This window comes from Elephas maximus, chromosome 4 (assembly GCF_024166365.1).
Source record: "Elephas maximus indicus isolate mEleMax1 chromosome 4, mEleMax1 primary haplotype, whole genome shotgun sequence".
Classification (NCBI taxonomy): domain Eukaryota; kingdom Metazoa; phylum Chordata; class Mammalia; order Proboscidea; family Elephantidae; genus Elephas; species Elephas maximus.
This window is the reverse complement of record NC_064822.1, coordinates 161,003,625-161,027,186: the sequence shown is the minus strand read 5'-3', so window position 1 is coordinate 161,027,186 and position 23,562 is coordinate 161,003,625. Positions and strand designations below refer to the sequence as shown.

Sequence of the window (23,562 nt, the reverse complement as noted above, 5' to 3'; positions counted from 1 at the left end):
TAGAGGAGCAGAAATGACTAAATCTCAAGGATAAACGGATATCCTTTTGTAGGGGATGTACAATAACTTTCAGGAGACACTGCATTTCAGTAAATGAAAGGTAAATCTTTCTTTATTGTCTTATTTATTCTGGCATTTTAAATTTCAATTGACATATGCTTTGAATTTTATGGAACTAGCTATCTTTGAACAGAATGTATATAACATTTAAAGGATAATGGAAAATTGTTCTGTAGGACAGTATGGGAGTAAACTATAATGCTTTTCACAAAGCAAAGTTCATTTACAATTTTTTCTTTATTTTTACATAGCTACTATTCATCTACTATCAAAGACAGTTGATAGTAGAAGGAAGAGAGAAAACAATACCAAAAAAGGAAGAAGACTTTATCTAATGTTTGGCTTCACATTTAATATATTATTAATAGTTCCTACCATCACCTTTTTGCTTAGAGCTGTATCTCAAAGTCATCTCCCTTAACTCCCCTCCCCTCTCCTCTAAGAACCTCAGCAGGCAGCTAGGCAGCTTTTGAAACGACTTTGTTATTAAAAATTCCCTATCAAACCATCAGCAATTCTGTAGAGCCTTGGCTTTTTCAGGAGAAAATAATGCTGGGATGCACTGCAGAAGGAGTGGCGACTGGGCAGTGGTAGAAGGGCTGGACAAGCAGCTTCTTTCCCAGAGGAGGCCTTGAACTTTTGAGTTCCTTTTTAGAAAAGCTAAATCAGGAACAAATACTTCAGGGTATTTTGTTCCCAGTGTAACATTTACTAACAAAATAGCAAAAGCTAGAGCCATCAGGTAATATTAAGGAATCCTAGCAACTTAAAAGGAGTAAGAGCCTGAGCTGAACTGGTTTTTACAGTAAGGTTGACATCATGAATCACACTCTGGAGAGTGAAAGACATGCAATTATACTCCTACAGTTCCAGTAAAGGTGGAAATAAAGTTGAAAAAGCAGCAAAAGTTTCCTTTGACTCCACCATCAAAGGCTTTAGCAACCCCATTAGAATAAAGGGAGCCATAACTCTTCCATTATGTTCCTGGCCATTTTGTACTCATATTTACATATTTATTATGTCCATGTAGGTTGACAACTGTGACTTTAATCCTACATTACCTTGCTGGGTACCCCCCAATAAGTAGCAAGATCATAGTTTTTTTCAACATACTCATCCACAATGTGAAAGTAGTAACGGATTCTTCTTATCCAAGGAAAGGAACTTATAACAGGAAAGGAATCTAACTTCACAGGACTTAACAGTAGTCCAGAAAGCTCCTATGTTGCCACCTAATTCCTGCCAGGTGCAAAGCAAAGGATTTCAGTCTATTCTGAAAGCCAGTTAAGCCATTGTTGTTGATGTTAGGTGCCACTGAGTGGCTACCAACTCGTAGCGACCCTATGTAGAACAGAATGAAACACTGCTGGGTACTTTGCCATCCTCACAATCGTTCTTATGCTCAAGACCATTGTTGCAGCCATTGTGTCAATCTATCTCATTGAGGGTCTGACCCTCTACTTTACCAAGCATGATGTCCTTCTCCAGGCACTGATCCCTCCTGAAAACATGTCCAAAGTACATGAGATGAAGTCTGGCCATCCTTGCTTCTAATGACCATTCTGGCTGTACTTCTTCCAAGACAGGTTTGTTCATTCTTCTAGGAGCCCATGGTGTATTCAATATTTGGATTAATGATATGTATTAAATATTTCAATATTAATGATATTTAGTTAGATCATTAATTGCCTTTAAAGAAAACAATGTGCTCCCATGCACCATGGACTACCTCTGCTATAACACTTATATTGTCCTGTAGTTACTTATTTGCACATCTTTCTTCTTCTGCTCAAGAAATGTGACTCTTTGTATTCATCTTTGTATTTTCAGCCCCCAGCATAATTCCTGTCAACACTAAAATTCAAGAACTCTTTGGCGAAAGGTGTGAATGAATGAATAAGTGAATGATGGGCATTTTAAAACTAATAGGTTTCAGTCAGATAATAATAATAATAGCTATTCTTTGAGTATTTTATGCCACTGTTGCTAAATATTGTGCATATACTATCTCATTTAATCTTCACACAAATAACCCTAGGCATAGGTATTATTATTATTTGCACTTCATTAATGAGAAAATTGAGTTTGAGAAGGTTAATTTTGCAAAGAAAGTCTTATAAAGTGCAAGTCTCATAACCAGAATTTGAACTCATCTTGACTCCTAACCTTGTTTTCTGCCTTCCTAAAATATCTTATAGACAATTTCCAAACAGCTGAATTTATTGTCAAACTTTGTGGTTGAAACAAATACTAGTTTCAGAACCTTATGAATGCACAAGGTTATTTGAAAATGTGCCATCCATTGTTTCATTAACAGTTATGTCTCCTGGTTAGAAGAGCCTCCAAAGCAGCCTCATACCCTGTTTTCTGTAAATGCTCTACAGGGGACAGTGCTTCACATAGTAGATGCATTGCTTCAAACATTATCTGTAAATAAAATTTGTATAACATTTAGCAATGATCTAAATTCATTATTTGAAGGGGACCTGTTGTGAAATATTTTGTTGAGTACTCATGTCCTCTGTCTCAACCGTTTTGAAAGTTTTGGATTGTTTCTTCAAGTTTTATAGCAGGACACACCAATACAGAACGTCCTATTCAAAATACGTCATTTGCCTTATTAAAGAACTCTCATGAAAATAATTGTGAATTAAAATGATATTTTCAATAATTTTTATTTTGCCCATATGGCAGCTTACAGCAAATTTGGGGGGGGGGGGGATTTATACTCCTCTAATGAATGATTTTCCATCTAGATAGGCTATACAACTTTCTTATAAATATATCTGGCTATCTCATTCAAAGCATCATTTTGGCTTTCAAGAACAGTTCAACACAGGTGTATACTCCAAAAATTACAATGAAAGGAATAATTAAGTCCAGAGTGAGAGTATATTACGATAGTTCAATATTCACTATTGTGGTTTATGTCAAAGAAAAAGCTGAAGTCAAGGATATATATTTTTCTGATTGGGTTGTGACTCTGACATTCATCCGCAGAAAAGTAAGTGCCTGGGTTACATTCTAGATCAACACTCAGTTAGAAACATATGTTAAGGAATCAGAACCAGAGCTTACTAAGATCCCCTTTTTGCCCCAAGTGAGAAGAAAATATATTTGCCTTTTAGAAGAAAAGAAAAAACGCAGATTATGTGTGTCAGATATTGACTGCTTTACAGACTTCAGAAGATAGGTATGCAAGGCAAGTCGCGGTGTGCAGTCTGAAAAAGTATTCCATGATAAGTGTCAGGGCTTTCTGCCTGGAGCTAGTTCTGCATAGTTTCCAAATGGTATTTTTATATTGTAATTATGCAAAAAGTCACATTGACTGAGATCCTCTAGTACATGTGATAGAATCACATTCTTCTCTGGTCATTCCTGAAATGTGTGTAGGTTTCAAAATATATGGTCAAATCAAAGAGGTCAAATCCTAGAAATGCCGGAATTTTCTATTGAAGGAAAAGATAATGGTGGTGGTAAATGCTATATATTACAATAAATGGAGGTCCTATAACACCTTCTCTCATAATCTCACCTATGTGCTGCTAAGAACTAAGTTGACCAAATGGCTTAACTGAGTGATTCAGTTAACTGTTAATTTAACCATTTCAAAATGATGAAATTTTCACATTGAAGTATATGATTTCACCTAAGGTCATTTTCCAAACTATTTTGAAGATCACATTTTGATATACTCATATGTTATATAACCCCTTCAAATTTTTAATTTAAAACAAGTAACACATCAGTGGTGCTTTGATACATTAATAAAAAATGCTTAAATATTCTGATAATGAAACCCAACCAAATTAAAAAAAAAAATTAGGGAATTTAGAAACAGCAATTACCATAACTGTATGAATTTAAATAAAGCCATTCTCCTAAGTAACTCAACGTTTTAGAGGCATAATCTTTACTTTTCTCCTTGCATTGGGTGAGATTTTTTTTATCTTGGCATAATTATTTTTCTAAACTATGGATCTGTTCACGAGCCAAGATTATCTTTTTTCAAATTATATCCCTAGTGACTTGCTCAGTACTTAGCACATGGTAGGTGCTCATCAAATCTTTGTCAAGTAAGTGAGTGGATAAATAAATGCTACCTTAAAAAACACATACATTGTTAGCCTTTAAAGCAATGTCTCTTATGGCTTTTTCCTCCACTGCCTTTTGTTAAGTAGCTTTTTCATCATTGCCTTTTAATTCAATTCAACAGTTATTTTCTGAAGAGCAGTTATCCACCAGTTGATAATTGCTTACAAGTGCCAGGTACATACAGTATAGCTCATTTAACCCTCAACACACCCTGGTAAAATAGAAATGTGGGGCTCAGAAAGATAAAAAAAATTTAGCTAGGAGTTGAACTCAAGTCTGCCTCTAAAGCCTGTGCTCTTATCGGGCTAAGTACTACCACAGGGGATAGGTGAATGAGACCTATGCTCACCCTGAAGGAATTTACAGACTGGTTAGATAAAGAGAAACAAGTTAAACATCCAATTGTCTGTAATGCAAAATAAAATGTGATCAGAGGTATAAGAAATGTTATTTTTAAAGCACTAGAGGGTTTCAAAAAAAAAGGATAAATCATGTCCAGCTGTGTTGAGATAAGGAATGACTTCTAAAAGAACATACGGCCAGTCTGACCCTTAGATGGTCAACTGCAGTAGCTGCCCTGGGCCTCAAATTTAGTGAGGTATTGGAAGGGGTGGTGGAGGGAAGGGTGCTGCACCTCACTCTCTTTCCTGAATACCATGAAAATTCATTTCAAAAGTTGTCTTTGATAAGAGAAATGTCAACAGAGTTCCTATCTCAAGCACTTCCACCAGCCAGTGATTGACTTGCCCCATGCATTTTTTTTTTTTATGCACCTCTAGGCATTTAGGGATATATTAGATATAGATCTTGAGGGAAGGATAGAATTTTAAAAGATAGATATGGGAGAAAGGATTTTCCTGTTGAAACTAATAAAAGTATATGTCATGGATTGAATTGTGTCCCCCCAAAAATGTGTGTATTAACTTGGTTAGGCCATGATTCCCAGTATTCCATGGTTGTCCTCCATTTTGTGATTATAATTTTATGTTAAAGAGGATTAGGGTGGGATTGTGACACCCTTACCAGGTCACATCCCTAATCCAAGGTGAAGGGAGTTTCCCTGGGGTGTGGCCTGCACCACCTTTTATCTTTCAAGAGATAAAAGGAAAGGGAAGCTAGCAGAGAGTGGGGACCTCATACCACCAAGAAAGCAGTGCCAGGAGCAGAGCATGTCCTTTGGACCTGAGGGTTATGTGTTGAGATGCTCACAGACCAAGGGAAGATGGATGACAAGGACCTTCCTCCAGAGCTGACAGAGAGTAAGCCTTCCTCTGGGGCTGATGCCCTGAATTTGGACTTCTAGCCTACTTGACTGTGAGGGAATAAATTTCTCTTTGTTAAAGCCATCCACTTGTGGTATTTCTGTTATACCAGCACTAGATGACTAAGATGGTACAGAAACAACAAAGATCAGGGTATGTCTAGAATTCATCCTATTTAATTAGAATACAGGCTATATGTAAGAGGGTAATGAGAAGTTAAAACTGGAAAAGTAGGCTAGGGTCACAGTATGAAGGACCTTGCACTAAGGGTTAACTGTGTTTTGTAAACTACAAATGCTTCATAAATATTAGAATTATTACTACTAACATTTATTTGAGTGAGGGAGTGAATAAATGAATGATATGAGATTCTTTCCAAGAGGATAATTCATACCTTTTTGCTCTGTTTCAGTGGTTCTCAAACAAGGAAAGCATAAAAAGGGGAGAGAGGAGCTTGTACAGACCATCTAAGGAATTTTTACAAGCTTCATACATTCATGCTGGTTTGAAAACCACTGCACTAATAATGATTGGTTTGAAAAAAATGAAAGGGAAATCTAATCAGAGTAGTATACTATCAATGCCTGTACTTCTTTGGCTCCTATTCTCAACAAAGTCACCAATGACCACCTGACTAACAAGTTAATGGCCTACTTTCAGCTTTATGACTTCAGATTCTACATTACTTGACACTGTTAACCGCTTAAAACTTTTTCATCCTATGTCCATGACATCACTGTCTTGGTTCTTTTCCTCCCTCTTTTCCTGATCCTTGTCAATGTGCTCCACAATACACTTCTGTGTGTACAGTATGGATGTTCTCCAGTGTTCCATCCTTGGTCTTCTCACTCTGTACACCATTATCCCTGGGAAATGAAATTATGACCGTGTCACAATTTTTAAAACTTCTTAAGGTTCTTTATGCCCAGAGACTAAAATTCCACTTCTTGGCTAGGCACCTCCACAGTCTGACCCTAAACTAACTCTATGGCTTTTTCTTCTGCCTCATCTCCTTCTACTGCATTTCACTAAATCTATACTCCCGATACACTAAACTTTTCACATTCCCCAAATAGGCCATGTCCTTTCATATACAATTCCCACAGCCTGGAATGTCTTTCATCTACTATGTACCAGCCACTTCTGGAGCCTAGAAATAAAAATAAGAAGATAAAGATTCTTATGGCAATGAACTCAGAGTCTAGCAGTAGAGGAGATAAGCATACAAACAAATAATAATGATGTACTGCGATACACCAAAATAAAAATATACATAAAGAACAGAGGGAGCATACAGGAGAGAATGGTTAACTGTCTGGAGTAGGACAAGAAAGCATGTCAGGGTGCAGATGGACAAGGTGGCAAAAGGAAATCCAGGCATGGCCAAGCACACTGAGGCATGAACTAGTTTGACATGTTCAGGGAGCTTCAAGAGATATTTTTGCAGGAACAGAAAGTGCAATGGATAGAATATCTATAGACCAAGCTGAAATAAGCAACTACCTGCATTCTTCTCCTTTCCAACTTGAAGACTTCTACTCATCTTTTAGGATCTGGCTCAAATGTCTAAATGACCCCTCCTCTATGAACCATATCTTATTCCCTAAACCTGTGTGGGTTTTGCCTCTCAGCTCCTATAGCACTTCATACATACTTCTAGTACTTACCACAGTGTATAAAAAATTTTGTTTACCTCTCTGTTTCACCCACAAGATGATGAGTTTGTTTAAGGCTGGCACCATTTCTTAAATAAGCATAGTCCTGACACTTCTACAATAATTGTTTGTTGAATTAATTAGTAATAATAATAATAATGTACACTAAGTAATTTATGTACGTGATTTCTTTACTCCTGGCAAGAACTGTATGAGGGTAGATATTCTTAGTTCCATTTTACAGACAAGAAAACTGAGATAATGACAGAATAAGTATCTTGCTCAAAATCATTCAGTTAGTCCGTAGTTATGATTTGAACTCAAATAGTTTTAATGGCAAAAAAATAACAAAACAAGCTTCCAAGGGGAGAAAGAAAGGATTGATAGGGGTCTAGAATATTACTTGAGAAGACTTTGCAGGAATAGTTGGCCTACTAGGTGTCAGGCACTGTGCTACGTGCAGGGACAGATTACCCAAAAATGTGGTGAAACCCATGTGAACTTGGACACTACAGATTAATAAGTAAGCCCATTCGAACCTTGCTTAATGTAAGCCCATGTGTACCTTGCTTACTGGTTAATCCACCCCTGGCTATGTGCCTTGTTAATGTAATTTCACAAAAAATAATTTCATTCTCACAAATTCTCATGAGATGTAGATACCCCACTAAAGAAATCGAGGTTCAGGGAAGTTAAATATCTTGCCCAAGATCACAGAGCTAGTGAGAAGCAACTCCATAAATGATGATTGCTCCCAGTATTTCTCACTTGATTCTCTGAGAAAGGAGTAGAAAGATGGCAATAAAGAGATTATCCAGAAGAGCTTATATCAGATAGTCTCATTATCATTGATGAACTAGAAATCTTCTGACCAAGAGGGTTGGGTGAATTGAAAAGCCTGGGGAAGGTCTAGGACAGCCACTGTAAGAAGTATTATTTAAAAAAAAAAAAAGCCAGGTAAAATTGAATAAAGAGGGTTAACGAGCATCAATCAGGGTATCAACTGAAGCTAGGGTACATGAATTTGTGAAACCAATAAGGACTTTTGTTTTTTTTTTTTTTACTTTTTCAGCTATCTTTGCTATCCCAAGAGCAAAGAAAGTGTTAGGAATTGTCAAATTGAACAGAACAGTAGTGGTAGGCAATTGGGAGTAGAGAAAAGGCTGAGGGGAAGAATGCTTGATTAATAGCAAGGACTTGCAGAAATGGCTGACTATAGATTCCAGTCTGAAGCGGTAGATTTAACCCTACCAAAATTAAATCCCTGGTGGTGCTGTGGTCAAGTGCTACAGCTGCTAACCAAAAGGTCGGCAGTTCAGATCAACCAGGCACTCCTTGGAAACTCTATGGGGTGGTTCTACTCTGTCTTACAGGGTTCCTATGAGTCGGAATCGGCTTCACAGCAATGGGTGTAACCTCTCAAGTGTGGCTTTCATGCTCTCTGGCGATTATACTTTATTTCCTAAGTCTCATTCACTTTCCCACTCTCCTAGACAATTATCTCTTGTTGGCTCCTCTCTCCTCAACTTCCAACATCTCTCTCCCTTTCTTCCTGTTACCTGATGACCTTACTTCCTATTTCACCTAGAAAATACATGCAATCAGAAGAAAAATCCCACTAGCTCCCATCACTGCATCTATCCACTTGTGTACATTTATGTCCATATCCACTGCCTTTCATCTGGTAAGTATGAACTGATCATGCCCCTATCTAAGGCCAACACCTTCTCTTTTACACCAGATTCCATCCCTTCTTTCCTAGTAAAGTATACTCAAGTATAAAAAATATATATGCCTCCAATAATTCTACCATCTTTCTTCTATTCATTGATTTTTCTATTTTGACTGGATCATTCCCATAAGCATCAAATGTGTTGAAATTTCTCCCATCTTAAAACAAAACAAACAAAACCCCACACCATCATTTGAGTTCAGATCCCCACCCAGTTTCAGCTCCTACTACATTTCTGTGCCTTTATGGAAGAGTTCCTCAAAAGAGCTGTCTGTACTTGTGCTTCAATTCCTGTCCTCCCATTCACTCCTGAGTGTTTTTCAGTTAGGTTCCACACACACTATTACATGAAACTGTTCCTATCAAGGACACCAATGGCCTCATGTTGTTAAATGCAATAATCTGTTCCTATCCCTCCTCTTCCATGACCTATCAGTACTTGACACATCGCCCTACTTGAAACCTTCTTTGGTTGGATTCCGGAACACTATACTCATGATTTTTTCCTTTCTCGCTGTCTCCTTTTCTGTCTTATTTGCTGGTTTATCCTCATTACCCCAACCAAAAGGCATTAACAGTTAATCTTTGATTCATAGTTAATGCCTTTAATTTTAGAATAAATTTTTTGGTTCTTTTTTACACACTTTCACTTTCACATAAAAGAAATGCTTTTATGACTGTATCTTGCTTATCTGTAATTATTCTCTGAGTGTGGTGAGGAAAAACCATATTGGGATTGTTGGGCCGAATGTCCACACAGATAACCTACAGTCATTGATCCTTGTGTGTCCTTTTGGTTGCAGTATGTTCCTGCCATCCAGTTGGATCAGCTGTCCTTCCTTTCAGCTCAGTGACCTTCTGTGACCCCAGCAATGGTGACTGCCCTTGCAAGCCTGGGGTGGCAGGACCACATTGTGACAGGTGCATGGTGGGATACTGGGGCTTTGGAGACTATGGCTGCAGACCTTGTGACTGTGCTGGGAGCTGTGACCCACTCACAGGAGATTGTATCAGCAGGTGAATGTTTATAGCTCTTGCTCTCATCTATGCATCTTTCAGATTCTTTTGAAAAACTGACAGGTATTTGGGGAATCTTACATGATGTCAGTGGAGCAAAGGTTTACTTGCACAACTTTTTAAAGAATTTTAGTCAAGCTGTAGAGTCAAGTAATTTGTTCTAGCAAGATTCTAGAGATGGGCTAGTCCATTTTTTGCAAAATAAATTATTATTCTTAACAGTATACCCTTATATCAGAGAGAAAACACTATTTCTGAAAAGTGAAAGAATGCGAACTGATATGGTTTAAATCATTAGAAATATACTTTATTCAAATTCTAAGAAATTCCTTAATAACTGCTTCATTACTTTCTATTTTGTTAGCAGCACAGACATAGACTGGTATCACGAAGCTCCTGTCTTCCATTCCATGGACAATAATAGTGAACCAACCTGGGAGTGGGAGGATGAGCAAGGATTTTCTGCACTTCGACATTCAGGTGAGACAGCAGATATAACTGGGTATCATATTTTCAGGTGTGGTTATGAGTAAAGGAGCCCTGGTGGTGCAGTAGTTACATTTTCGGTTGTGAACCAGAAGGTCAACGGTTTAAGCCTATCAGCCCCCCTCGGGAGAAAGATATGACAGTCTGCTTCTATAAAGATTACAGCCTGGGAAACCCTGTGGGGCAATTCTACTCTGTCCTATAGGGTTACTATGACTTGGAAGTGATTCTATGGCAACGGAGTTTTGGGTGGAGTTTTGAGTAACCATGATTTGTGTGTGACAAACCAGAAAACGGCTTTTGGATCCTGTGACTGGGAATTCTTTAGTTCTAAGGCTTAATGAAGTAGTGACCTCATAAATCTGCAACTATGAATTATAAAAACCGAAGACCCATTGCTGTCAAGTTGATTCTGACTCATAGTGACCTTATAGGACAGGGTAGAACTGCCCCACAGAGTTTACAAGAAGTGAGTGGTGGATTTGAACTGCTGACCTCTTGGATAGCAACCAGTAGCTCTGAACCACTACGCCACCAGGGTTTCCACTATGAAATATAACTAAGGGCTATTTTAACAAGTCTTTGTTTTTTTTTTCTGATTATTAATTTATGTAGTTATTATAGAAAATTTGGTAGATGCAAAACATCACGGTAAAAAGAAATAAGACACCCAAAATGTTGCTGCTCCGCTGTTAACACTTCAGTATATTTTTTCCCTCTCTCTAACCACACTGCTTTACACAGTTGAGAGCTAGCCAAATACATCAGGTTTGAAATGTAGAGATCCGCTATGTCTTAAATATGTACAAAGCAAAAGCTAGGTGTTAATTCCTTATGTTTATAGATTTTTACAACTATAAAACAAAAATTATTTTGTTTTTAGTGTAATTTTAGTTTTTACTAAATATAAGCCAAATAATAAAGCCAATAAAATTCAAAGTAACACTAATTAAATATGGAAATGATTTTTGCGCTTTTGCACAAACAGGGATTTTTAAACTATCTTTTTATTGATAATCTCTAATGTAATTTCATTGTATTATATTATACTTATTCATTTGTCATATCTACATCTATTATATCAACACATTATATCTGTTCTTTGAAAACAAGGAGAGCAAGTTGCTTCAGTTTCTAGGCCCACTTACAGGACTATTTACATAATTTGTAGGTTCCTAGTGCAAGATGGAAATGCAGATCCCCTTGTTCAAAAATGATTAGGAATTTCAAGACAGGGACAGCAGAGCGTTAAACAAAAAGCAAGGCCCTTCTGAGCCAGCCCTACCCACTTACCTAGGCCTGCAGTTTGTTAAATATCACAAACCCAGACCATGGTCAATAATCTTTAGGATTTTTTTTTTCCCCAGCCTACTTCCATTAGCAAGGAGAGCCTTCACCCCAATCTCTGCCTTCAGAAAAATGAACCTAACCCCAGGTGCTTTTAAGTCCCCTTTACTTCTTAGGGTCTGAACTCCTAACCACTACTGCCTGATCCTGGGCCCAGATCCAAAAGACCTATGAATGCAGCTACCTTTCCCTTTCCATATTCATTCATTTCTAGTCCACAGAGAGATTTAACTGGTTTTTGACACAAGATATGTCTTTTCATTTTCTATTTTATCTAACATTGTTATGTGCATGGAACAGAGGGTGTATTAAAGTATGAATTTACAAAGCTATGTTGACAGAGAGTCTCTATGATAAATTTTCACCAATATTTTATTATTAAAGTTTTCAGACATAGAGAAAAGTTAAACAAGTTGAATACTCATATATACCCACCACCTAAATTCTATCTATCTTTTAAATCAGAACAAAATCACAATTTTAAAACATTCTTATAGAACATTTTGATCAGTCAGATTCTACAAATGAATCATTATCAAAAGGTGGAAAATATACAAATTCTCCTGGAATCTAGACTTTCTAGATGCATGGAGGCTAGAATCCTTGAAACTATTGCCTTGAATTCTTGAAACTATTGCCCTGAGATAATATTTAAAGTTGAAATCTTAAACCAAAATATCCCTTGAGGACCATGGTCTCAGGCACATCTAGCTCAACTGGCATAACATAGTTTATGAAGAAGATGTTCTATATCCTACTTTGGCGAGTAGCATCTGGGGTCTTAAAAGTTTGCAAGCAGCCATCTAAGATACTCCACTGGTCCCACCCTGTCTGGAGCAAGGGAGAACCAAAGACACAAGGGAAAGATTAGTCCAAAGGACTAAAGGACCACAACTACCACAACCTCTACCAGACTGAGTCCAGCACAACTAAATGGTGCCCAGCTACCGCCACTGACTGCTCTGACAGGGATCAAAATAGAGGCTCCCGGACAGAGCTGGAGAAAAATGTAGAACAAAATTCTAACTCCCCCCAAAAGATCAGACTTACTGGTATGACAAAGACTGGAGAAACCCCAAGAGTATGGACCCCAGACACCATTTTAACTCAGTACTTAAGTCACTCCTGAGGTTCACCCTTCAGCCAAAGATTAGATAGGCTTATAAACCAAAACGAGACTAAATGGGCACACCAGCCCAGGGGCAAGAACGAGAAGGCAGGAGGAGACAGGAAAGCTGGCAGTGGGGAACCCAAAGCTGAGAAGGGGAGAGTGTTGACACGTCATGTGGTCGGCAACCAATGTCACAAAAAAAATACGTGTATTAATTGTTTAATGGTAAATTAATTTGCTCTGTAAACCTTCATCTAAAAAATGAAAATAACTGTAAGACTAAAATATATATATATATATCCCTTGAAGTCTTCTTTAAACCAAACAATAATTTAACCTTAATGTCTGCCTTGAACATTGTGCTCTTTTAAAAATCTATGTATATGGCATCAAATTGACGACAGCAACTTCAAAGGTTAGAGAAGAAACTTAGGGGGTAGTCAGTTCATGTTAATGGTGGAGGAATAACTTGCAAAAGGTAGGAAAGAATGGTTGCACAACTTGAAGAATGCAATCAATGTCACTGAATTGTATGTGTGGATATTATTGAATTGGTGTATGTTTTGCTGTGTACATTTTTAACAACAATAAAAAGAAATAAAATAAATTATTTTTTTAAAAAAAGAGGCATCACAAAAGATAATAAGCTTAGGGAGGATACAGATGATCAAATCTGATGTACAAGTGGCTTATTCTTCCTTAATGGATGGATTCAGAAAGCTCGTCAGTGATTGAATAAATATGTTGCATTAGTGGATGATTATGTTTACAAGTATTGCATTTTGGTGTTCCGGAAGAGACTGAAGTTATACTTGCCTTCAAAACAAAACAAAATGTTCTCATAGAGAATTTTTGAACCCTTTAAAAATCCAGAACCTAAATTTGAGAAAAAGGGGTATTTGCAATTCTGTATCATGTTTTTTTCACTTAACATAATATTCTGATCATTTTCCTAAGGGTTTTGTTTTAATTTAAGCAGGATAGAAGGTGGGAAAGATAAGGTACCATGAAGCTGTCATATTTATCTTTTTGATATTCAAAAAAGAACAAAATATTTCCCATTAATTTTCACCTTAATGCTACATAGTCTGAGTTCTATTATTTTAATGTCTTTAATGACAATTTTTTTAAGTTTTTTGCTGTTTTTCTAACATGATTTTCGTAATTCTCCAACTTTATCTGCTAAATCAGATCTATAATAATCAAGTGCTTAGGACTATAGGACATTCATACATGTTACTGAGAAGCTGGCAGCATACCAAGTAACCACATAAAGCACTGGCACCAGAATGACTCCAGACTCTCATGTCCATGACAGCTGTTAGGTCTATGATGTCCCCAAAGAGTCTCCGAAATTCATCCGGATGAGCACGAGACTGAAGAACTCATCGTTCACTTTTCTACTAAACAGCAATATTCCCTTGGGTACAAAATAGTGGTCCTTGACACCTTTTTCAATAAAATGTGGTGATTAGTTTCCTAAGCACTGTGATATTGCCAATTTAAAAAAGTGTTTCCTCACTCAATACATGGAAGGTCAGCTCAACTGGACTGGACCAAAAGCAAAGAAGTTTCCGGGATAAAATGAATGCTTCAAAGGTCAGCAGAGCAAGGGCGGGGGTTTGGGAACCATGGTTTAAGGGGACTTCTAAGTCAATTGGCACAATAATTCTATTATGAAAACATTCTGCATCCCACTTTGAAATATGGCATCTGGGGACTTAAATGCTAACAAGCGGCCATCTAAGATGCATCAATTGGTCTCAACCCACCTGGATCAAAGGAGAATGAAGAACAAGAACACCAAGGTCACACGACAACTATGAGCCCAAGAGACAGAAAGGGCTGCATGAACCAGAGACTTACATCATCCTGAGACCAGAAGAACTAGATGGTGCCCGGCCACAACCGATGACTGCCCTGACAGGGAGCACAATAGAGAACCCCTGAGGGAGCAGGAGATCAGTGGGATGCAGACCCCAAATTCTCATAAAAAGACCATACTTAATGGTCTGACTGAGACTAGAGGAATCCCGGCAGTCATGGTCCCCAAACCTTCTGTTGGCACAGGACAGGAACCATTCCCGAAGACAACTCATCAGACATGAAAGGGACTGGACAGTGGGTAGGAGAGAGATACTGATGAAGAGTGAGCTAATTATATCAGGTGGACACTTGAGACTGTGTTGGCATCTCCTGTCTGGAGGGGGGATGGGAGGATAGAGAGAGTTGGAAGCTGGCAAAATTGTCACGGAAGGAGAGACTGGAAGGGCTGACTCATTAGGGGGAGAGCAAGTGGGAGTACGGAGTAAGGTGTATATAAACTTATATGTGACAGACTGACTTGATTTGTAAACGTTCACTTGAAGCTCAATAAAAGTTAATAAAAAAAAAAGTGTTTCCTCAAATATATGTGCCTGCCTACCTATCTATCTACTGTGCATTATACTCTTAGTCGAATGCTGTTTTTATAGAAACTTATGGTAGATAGATAGAGATACCTATTTATATTTCTTCCTGTCTAGACCCATAGCCACCTCTCTAGCTCGGACCCAGATCATATTTGATTGAGAGACAATAGCGGGGGGTTCAGGTTCTCCCAGACCCACTCTTAAAATCTGGCTTTGCTACTTGTTAGCTATGCTGCCTTGGACAAGCTAATGAACTTCTCTCATGAGAGAGATACCTATCTATCTACCATAAGTTTCTATAAAAACAGCATTCGACTAAGAGTATAATGCACTATGCCTACAAAAAAAAACAGGATACCCTTAATTTCTACCACTTCTTGTGAGGTAGAGAACACCAGGTGTAAAATGTTACTTCCTGAACAATAAAACTGACTTTAACTAGTACTACAGAACTGTAAACAATGCTTATTTTTATAATGTTGTAAGAACCCAGTATAACTAAATAGCTTCCCCGCCCGCCTCCCCCCCTCCACTGGACCCTTCCAGATTGCCTTTAAGAAAGCACAGCTGGGTTGAAGCCCGATCAACAAAGATTTATTTAAGAACAAATTTTAATATTTGAACTCTAAACATATGAAAAGGGAGGTATTGGAAAGCAGCCAAAGAAAGATCTTCAAATAATAAACCTACGTATGTTCTTATAGTCTAAAAACCGAAGGACTAAAGGCAAGAACGTTATGTTGAGGAACAGTACATGTAATTTGGGGTTCCACTGGTTTTATGGCATGGTAGGTCACCATGCTCTCCTGCATTGGTGGAATTATCAAAGGCTGTGGGCTATCCACTCAGATTTCTAAGATTTCTGAATGATTAATCCTTTCTGCTATGTTTAGTTTATACAAGCAGTATTATTTAACAAGTCACAACAGCTGATTTTAAATACCTTTGATTTCTCTTTCCCACTGTTCAGTTCCACTGGGATTTTCCACTTATAAATTCTCATTCTCTGCTTTCTATAGAGGCTTTAGCTAGAACCAGTATGTCATTTTTTCCTATATTGCTATCTCTACTCACCTAGCCTCACCAGAACTGCTATTTTCATTTCTACTTGGAGTTTCTGTAAGCAATTCTAATTCATTATATTCTTCTAATGCTAGATCTCTGCTGTTTTTGCCTGACCAGATCCATCTCCCCTTCTTTCCTGCTATTCCTGTGGTAGCTCAACCCAATTATTTCTTTGGGGAACTGCCCTTCCCCTATGTAATCCAGTTTTGGAGAAGCCAATCAGGTGCTCTCTCCCTGGAATTTAAACTGAAAGTTACAAAGTCCAAAAATTATTAGAGGTCATGACAGACTGCACAATAGTTCCTGCTACCAAGATCTCCGGTGCTTTCCTGATTCTTATCCTTCCTGAGTCCTGGTTCTTCAGCTTTTCCTCTTTTCTGTAAACTACTCCGTATCTAATTCAATAATTAAATTAGACAATTGATTACTAAAGAAAAATCTCAACTTATATACCCCTGAAGTATACCACTTCTTCTAATTTCCTTATTTCTGTTAAAAAAAAAAAAATACTATAATCCTCTTTGTCATCTTAAAACCTCAACTTCATCTTTACACTTTCTTTTCCCTTGCCATCATCCAATCAACTGACAAGATTTATAGACTCTTCTGCATTGCCCTTTGATATTTCTTCCTGTCTAGACCCATAGCTACCTCTCTTGTTTGGACCCAGATTATATTTGATTGAGAGACAATAGCGGGGGTTTCAGTTTCTCCCAGACCCACTCTTAAAATCTGGCTTTGCTACTTGTTAGCTATGCTGCCTTGGACAAGCTAATGAACTTCTCTGAGCCTTCATTTTTTCATTTTATTTATAATGCCTATCTCATAAGGTTATTATAAATATTAAAGATTATATGTTTAAAGTTTCTTATATGTATATAACTATAGGAAGCATTTGAATTCGTTACTATTGTTGCTATAATTGATTTCACTAGCTTCATGGGTCTCTGCCTCCATTTTCTCTCAACTCCAATACTTTTAATACAGCAATGCCATATTAATTTTCATATATATATTTTTAAGCTATCAGTTTAGAGAAATTATACATAAAATTAGCCTTTATCTAACAAATTAAATTCAGGCCCAACTTGTATATCAATCAAGGCCCTCCATATCTTCTATTATTCTTCTTGACTCAATCCATACCCCAGATAAACACAGCCACTCAGTCTTCATGAACACACCCTGCCCTTTCTCCCTTACATTTCTTTGCTTGCTCTTTTATCGCTATCTTCCTATCAGATTTCTGTCAGAATTTTAAATGAGTAAATAAATGTAAAATGCTTACAGTAGTGCCTGGCACATAATAAGCACCTTCAGTAGGTATTAGCTACCATTATTATTACCACTCATTGCCTATGAAATGCACTGCATGAGAGCAGAAAAGGAAAGGGGGAAAATTGCATCCAATTTTTAAATCAGGAAAAATGAAAATCCTATTCACTCTGGGATCTAGGGATATAAAGATGAATAAGACATAACCATTGCCATCAAGGAACACAATCTAGATAAGAAACAGACACATAAATAAGTATGAGAATGCTATATATAGACTACGTGCAAAGGCATTTTGGAAGTCTTCCACAGTGCCTAGTAAATCTCTTGCACATAATAGTTGTAATATATAGCTTTAACTGTTAGGGGGAAAATATCCTCCTTGTTCTTCAAAGTCCATTTTAAATTCTTCTTCAGATGCAAAACCTTTTCCCATCTCGCTAAACATATGTGATCTGTGATCACATATCTGTGATATGTGATTTGTGAAGTACAAATCATATCGTACTTCTCTTAAAACATATTACTTTTTATATTCTTGTTTTATACACTTGAAGGGAAGAATTGTATCTCACATCTTTATATATTCTGAGGTATAAAGCACCATGCCTTGCACATTATAGGCGCTCAGTAAATACTTGTAAAATTGTATGGCATTACCTTAATGAACTGTCCAACCATTTTATTTTGTTTGATTTTGCTATGGGGAACATTAATTGTAAAGAGACAATTGTGTTTTCTATAGGTTATTCCGCTGCTGCTCTTCATGAGGTTTTCACTGGCTAATTTTTTTCAGAAGCAGACCACCAGGTCTTTCTCCCTAGTCTTCTTAGTCTGGAAGCTCAGCTGAAACCTGTCCACCGTGGGTGACCCTGCTAGTATCTGAATACCAGTGGCACAGCTTCCAGCATCACAGCAGCACACAAGTCCCCACTGTACAACAAACTGACAGACTTAAGGTGTGCCTTACCCAAGCATGGTGTTTTCAATCACCTCATATGCATGCAAAAGCTGGACAATGAATAAGAAAGACAGAGGAAGAATTGATGCCTTTTGATTATGGTGTTGGTAAAGAATATTGAATATACCACGGACTGCCAGAAGAATGAATGAATCTGTCTTAGAAGAAGTACAGCCAAAATTCTCCTTAGAAGCGAGGATGGGGAGACTTTGTCTGACATACTTTGGACATGTTGTCAGGAGGGATCAGTCCCTGGAGAAGGACATCATGTTTGGTACAGTAGAGGGTTAGTGAAAAAGAGGAAGACCCTCAATGAGGTGGACTGACACAGTGGCTGCAACAATGGGTTCAAGCAGAACAGCGATTGTGAGGATGGCGCAGGACCAGGCATTGTTTCATCCTGTTGTACATAGGGCACTATGAGTCAGAACCAACTCAATGGCACCTAACAACAACAACAACATAGGTTACTCATTCAGTTTTTCCTTTCCATTAGCATGGAATACTAATACTGGACCGTATTTATCATAACATCCATTACAAACATTAAAACACGTAATTTCTTCTACCTTTCTATATTTTTCTTAGGTCAATATTTTATTGGATGATAACTAATTCAATTCAGAAAGAGATCCTACTTCTTTGACTGACTTTCCATGGTTTCTTACAATCACTCAAGCTTTAAAGAGTTGTGTCACCTGGATTTACTTGCTGATTTCTTTATTTTCTTCCTAAATAACTAACATCGTTTTTTATTTACTTTCTGTAGGTAAATGTGAATGTAAGGAACAGGTGTTAGGAAACTCCAAGGCATTCTGTGGAATGAAATATTCATATGGTGAGTTTGAAGATCTTGAATGCTTCTGAGTACCTATTCAAATTAAGTACAAAGATTGTTTTAGAAAATCCACAGTCTGTCCCGCAACTTTCTCAATAAATCAGTGCAATAGTCTAATATAATGATACCAAACACAGTATTCTGGTCTTGACCTAGATTTTCCTAATATAGGCGGTGTTGAGTGTCCTGGTAATGGTAGGATGCTAGTAGAGCAAAAGCAGTATTATCGTACTATAAGAAAAAAAGGCACACATAACAAAAAGAAGAAAAAAAAACTGTGACATATGATCCTTTCTTATGGATGATTCATGACTTATTAATCAAAAAAGGTAGTCTCTAGCCACTTAAATAATTCCTGTGCTAGTTTATCATGTAGTAATACCAAACAGAAGGAGCCCAGTAATACAGTTAAGCTCTCCGCTGCCAACAGAAAGTTTGGCAGTTTGAATGCACCCAGCGGCTCTGCTGGAGAAAGACCTGATGATCTGCCTCGTAAAAGATTACAGCCAAGAAAACTCTACGGAGCAGTTCTACTCTGTCACATGGGGTCGCTATGAGTAGGAATCGACTTGGCAATACCTGACAACAACAACAATACTAAGCAGAAATAAGCTTAAGGCAGTATTTCACGGTGATGACGAACACAGGCTTTGGATTCAGGTAGACATGAGTTTGATTTCTGGTTTATTGGGTGAGTAACTTAACGTCTCCAAACCTGTTTCCTCATCTGTAAAATAGGGATAATGCCATCTTCCTTATGAAATGAGATTTTTTAAAAGCACACAGGATATCACCTAGACATACTAGATGCTCAGTAAATGGTAGGAATAAGAGGATATATATTTGAGAGGCACTGAGACTAGCTCTCTGTGTCTGTGTCTGTACTCTAACCTCTCTGAATACTCGAGACTAGTCTATCTTTCACAAAGCAGGAATATACATCATATAAAATATACAAAAAGGAAAATGGCACTGCCTTAAGCGAAGACTGTCACTACCTTCAAATTCTAAATGGCTTTATGTTTACTACTAAGTGCATTAAAGATACCTTAACAACATATTCCTGACTAGTGTCTGGGGCTTTTTATTGTACTATAATTTATATGACCTAAAATATACACTACAATGAAGGGAAAATTCGAAACCAGGATTTCTAAAACCAAGTGTTCAGGTTCTTGATAACATTGAATTTAATCTCATAAAAGATGGAAGAAAAAAAATGTAAATGCTAAAAACCTCATAAATCTTATCTAAAATCACAGCACATTTCCCTCCTTTATCTCTCATTGGCTAAATGTCTGAAATGTATATTGCCTAGTAAAGGAAAGGCAGTTTAGAGGGAATGGCATTTCCTATCAAAAGCAAAAAGCATGACAGTTTAGTTGAAAGTCAGCTTGTTCAGTGAAAATACCCGCTGAGTCTCATTATTGTATAGATTTGGTAGCTCTCTGACTGCATTTACAGGCAACCACATTGGCAACTTTTAATACAACTGGATTATTTCCCACCTAACAGAATTTGAATGTTCTTAAAGATGTAATGAAATCTCTTGGTTTTATCAAGTGCAATACTCCTACAGACTTGGGAAAAAAAATTGATTTCCCCCTCCCCATTCTCTGCCTTAATGGCCAAAACACTTGATTCATTTTTTTATTCCTCTAGCAAATACATACTGAGCTACAATACTGAGTAGACGAAGTCCCTGCTTTGACTTTAGTTAAGTAGAATAATAATGTTGTTGTGTGCCATAGAGTCAACTGGAATGCATAGTGACCTTGTAGGACAGAGTAGAACTGCCTCATAGGGTTTCCAAGGCAGTAATCTTTACAGAAACAGCCCTAGTGGCCCAGTGGTTAAGCGTTTGTTTGCTAACCAAAAGACTGGTGGTTCGAACCCACCAGTGGGTCCACGGGAGAAAGATGTGTTAGTATGCTTCCATAAAGATTACAGCTTTGGAAACCCCATGGGGCAATTCTGCTCTATCCTATAGGGTCCTTACAAGTCAAAATTGACGGCAATGGGTTTGCAGTTTTTTTGTTTTGTTTTGTTTTAATCTCTACGGAAGCAGATTGCCACATCTTTCTCCCATCAAGCAGCTGGTGGGTTCCAATCACTGACCTTTTGGTTGTCACCCAAGCTCTTTACCACTGCACCACCATGGCTCCTTAGAATAATAATAAACCCAAACCCATTGCCATCAAGTCGATTACAAATCATAGTGACCCTACAGGACAAAGTACAACTGCCTCACAGGGTTTCCAAGGACCGACTGGTGGATTCAAACTGCCAACGTTTTGGTTAGCAGCTGAACACTTTGCTTAACCACTGCGCCAGTAGGGCCCCAGGAATAATAATAGTGACCCTTTGTTGAGCACTGGCCATGTACCAGGCACTATGCTATGTATTCTTCATGCATTTATCTCATCAGGTTCTAGTCCAAACTCTACCACTAACCAACCAGCCATGTGAACTTGAGCAGTTCACTTAACTCCTTAACACTTAATTCCTCACACATGAAATGAGACTAGATGAGGTCTGAAGACCTCTTAGAAGTTTAAAATTTGATGATTCTATAAAGACGGCTGGCTGACAGCCATACTGTCAGGGTATGGGACCAGCAAGGACCAGCAAGGATAGAGTTCACTAATTACACACAGTCTTCTTTTTGAGATACAGAAGAGTCAGTAAGAACACTCTTAATAGTATAGAACATTGCATCCCAATGTTCCTTAGCTCTACTTTCTTCTCAACCCCAAAGCATTCCATTACTTAACCCCCAGCCATTTCATAGACTGAAAAGCATAATCACTATAAAAATTAAAAAAAAAAACAAAAAACCATTGCCATCAAGGTGACCCTGACTCATGGCGACCCCATGTATTACAGAGTAGAATTGCTTCACAGGGTTTTCTTGGCTGTAATCTTTACAGAAGCAGATAACCAGACCTGTCTTCTGTGGTACTGCTGGCTGGGTTTGAACTGACAACCTTTAGGTTAGTAGGCAAACACAAACTGTTTGTGCCATGCAGGGACTTTCCAAACAAAAAAATCCAAACCTGTTGCCATCGAGTTGATTCCGACTCATAGCGACCCTATAGGACAGAGTAGAACTGCCCCATAGAGTTTCCGAAGAGCAGCTGGTGAATTTGAACTACCGACCTTTTGGTTAGCAGCCAAGCTCTTAACCACTGCACTACTCGGGCTCCTAGAATATGTAAAATATATTCTTTTATGAATACATGTCAAATATATTAATTTCGTTCTCTAGGCATAAGAGTATAATATGTTATTGTTAGGTGCCATTGATTTGGTCCCAACTCGTATACAACAGAACAAAACACTGCCCAGTCCTGTGACATCCTCACAATCATTGTTATGCTTGAGTTCATTGTTGCATTCATTGTGTCAATCCATCTCATTGAGGAACTTCCCCTTTTTTGCTGACCCTCTATTTTACCAAGCATGATGTCCTTCTCTAGGGACTGGTTCCTCCTGATAACATGTCCAAAGTATGTGAGATGAAGTCTCACCATCCTCACTTCTAATGAGTATTCTGGCTGTACTTCTTCCAAGACAGATTTGTTCGTTCTTCTAGCAGTTCATTGTATATTCAATATTCTTTGCCAACACCACAATCCAAGTCATTAAGATCAACTCTACTTTGAGGAGGCAGCTCTTCCCCAGTCATCTTTTGAGTGCCTTCCAACCTGAGGGGCTCATCTTCCAGCACTGTATCAGACGATTTTCTCCAGTATTCATAAGGTTTTCACTGGCTAATTTTGTTCAGAAGTAGACTGCCAGGTCCTTCTTCCTAGCCTGTCTTAGTCTGGAAGCTCTGCTGAAACCTGTCCATCATGGGTAACCTTGCTGGTATTTCAGTACTGCTATCGTAGCTTATCATAGCTTCCAGCATCACAGCAACACGTAAGCCCCCACAGTACGACCAACTGACAGACCCATGGGGGAAGAGTATAATATAATAAGAATAAAATAAATAAAACCAAGATAACAAGTATACTTCCTATATACCTTCTTTCTGTTTAGATGTGATAGCTGAATGTGTTTAAGATTATATTTGCAGTAGGCAGATGGCTGATATTCTCTTCATATAGTGATGTCAGAAGGAGTAGAACTTGAAAATGTCTAAGAAAAAAGAATATAGTTAATACAGATAAATGAGATAAAGCCATTTAAAAAATAGATGAGCCTGATGATTTTTTAAAACAAATTTCCACATTTTCATCATT

General features: G+C 37.8%; 1 protein-coding gene and 1 long non-coding RNA gene across 13 annotated transcripts in view; one reads left to right on the top strand and one right to left on the bottom strand.

The window, feature by feature from the left end:
* The window catches only part of LOC126075894 (uncharacterized), a 197,029-nt gene that overhangs the window by 40,088 nt on the left and 133,379 nt on the right, over positions 1–23,562 (bottom strand). For 5 of the 9 annotated variants that reach the window (XR_007517320.1, XR_007517315.1, XR_007517322.1 and 2 more), the window contains one exon: positions 10,297–23,458. This is a non-coding gene — a long non-coding RNA (uncharacterized LOC126075894). Of the gene's footprint in view, positions 1–1,752; positions 6,284–10,296; positions 23,459–23,562 lie in introns of those variants that run through there. The other 4 variants (XR_007517316.1, XR_007517318.1, XR_007517319.1 and 1 more) reach the window with 3 other exon arrangements.
* Positions 1–23,562, top strand: part of NTN4 (netrin 4) — a 124,315-nt gene that overhangs the window by 93,383 nt on the left and 7,370 nt on the right. For 3 of the 4 annotated variants that reach the window (XM_049884094.1, XM_049884097.1, XM_049884098.1), the window contains exons 6-8: positions 9,608–9,821; positions 10,186–10,301; positions 19,247–19,315. In XM_049884094.1, coding sequence (XP_049740051.1) covers positions 9,608–9,821; positions 10,186–10,301; positions 19,247–19,315 — 399 coding nt within the window. The remainder of the gene's footprint in view (positions 1–9,607; positions 9,822–10,185; positions 10,302–19,246; positions 19,316–23,562) is intronic. The other variant, XM_049884095.1, reaches the window with a different exon arrangement.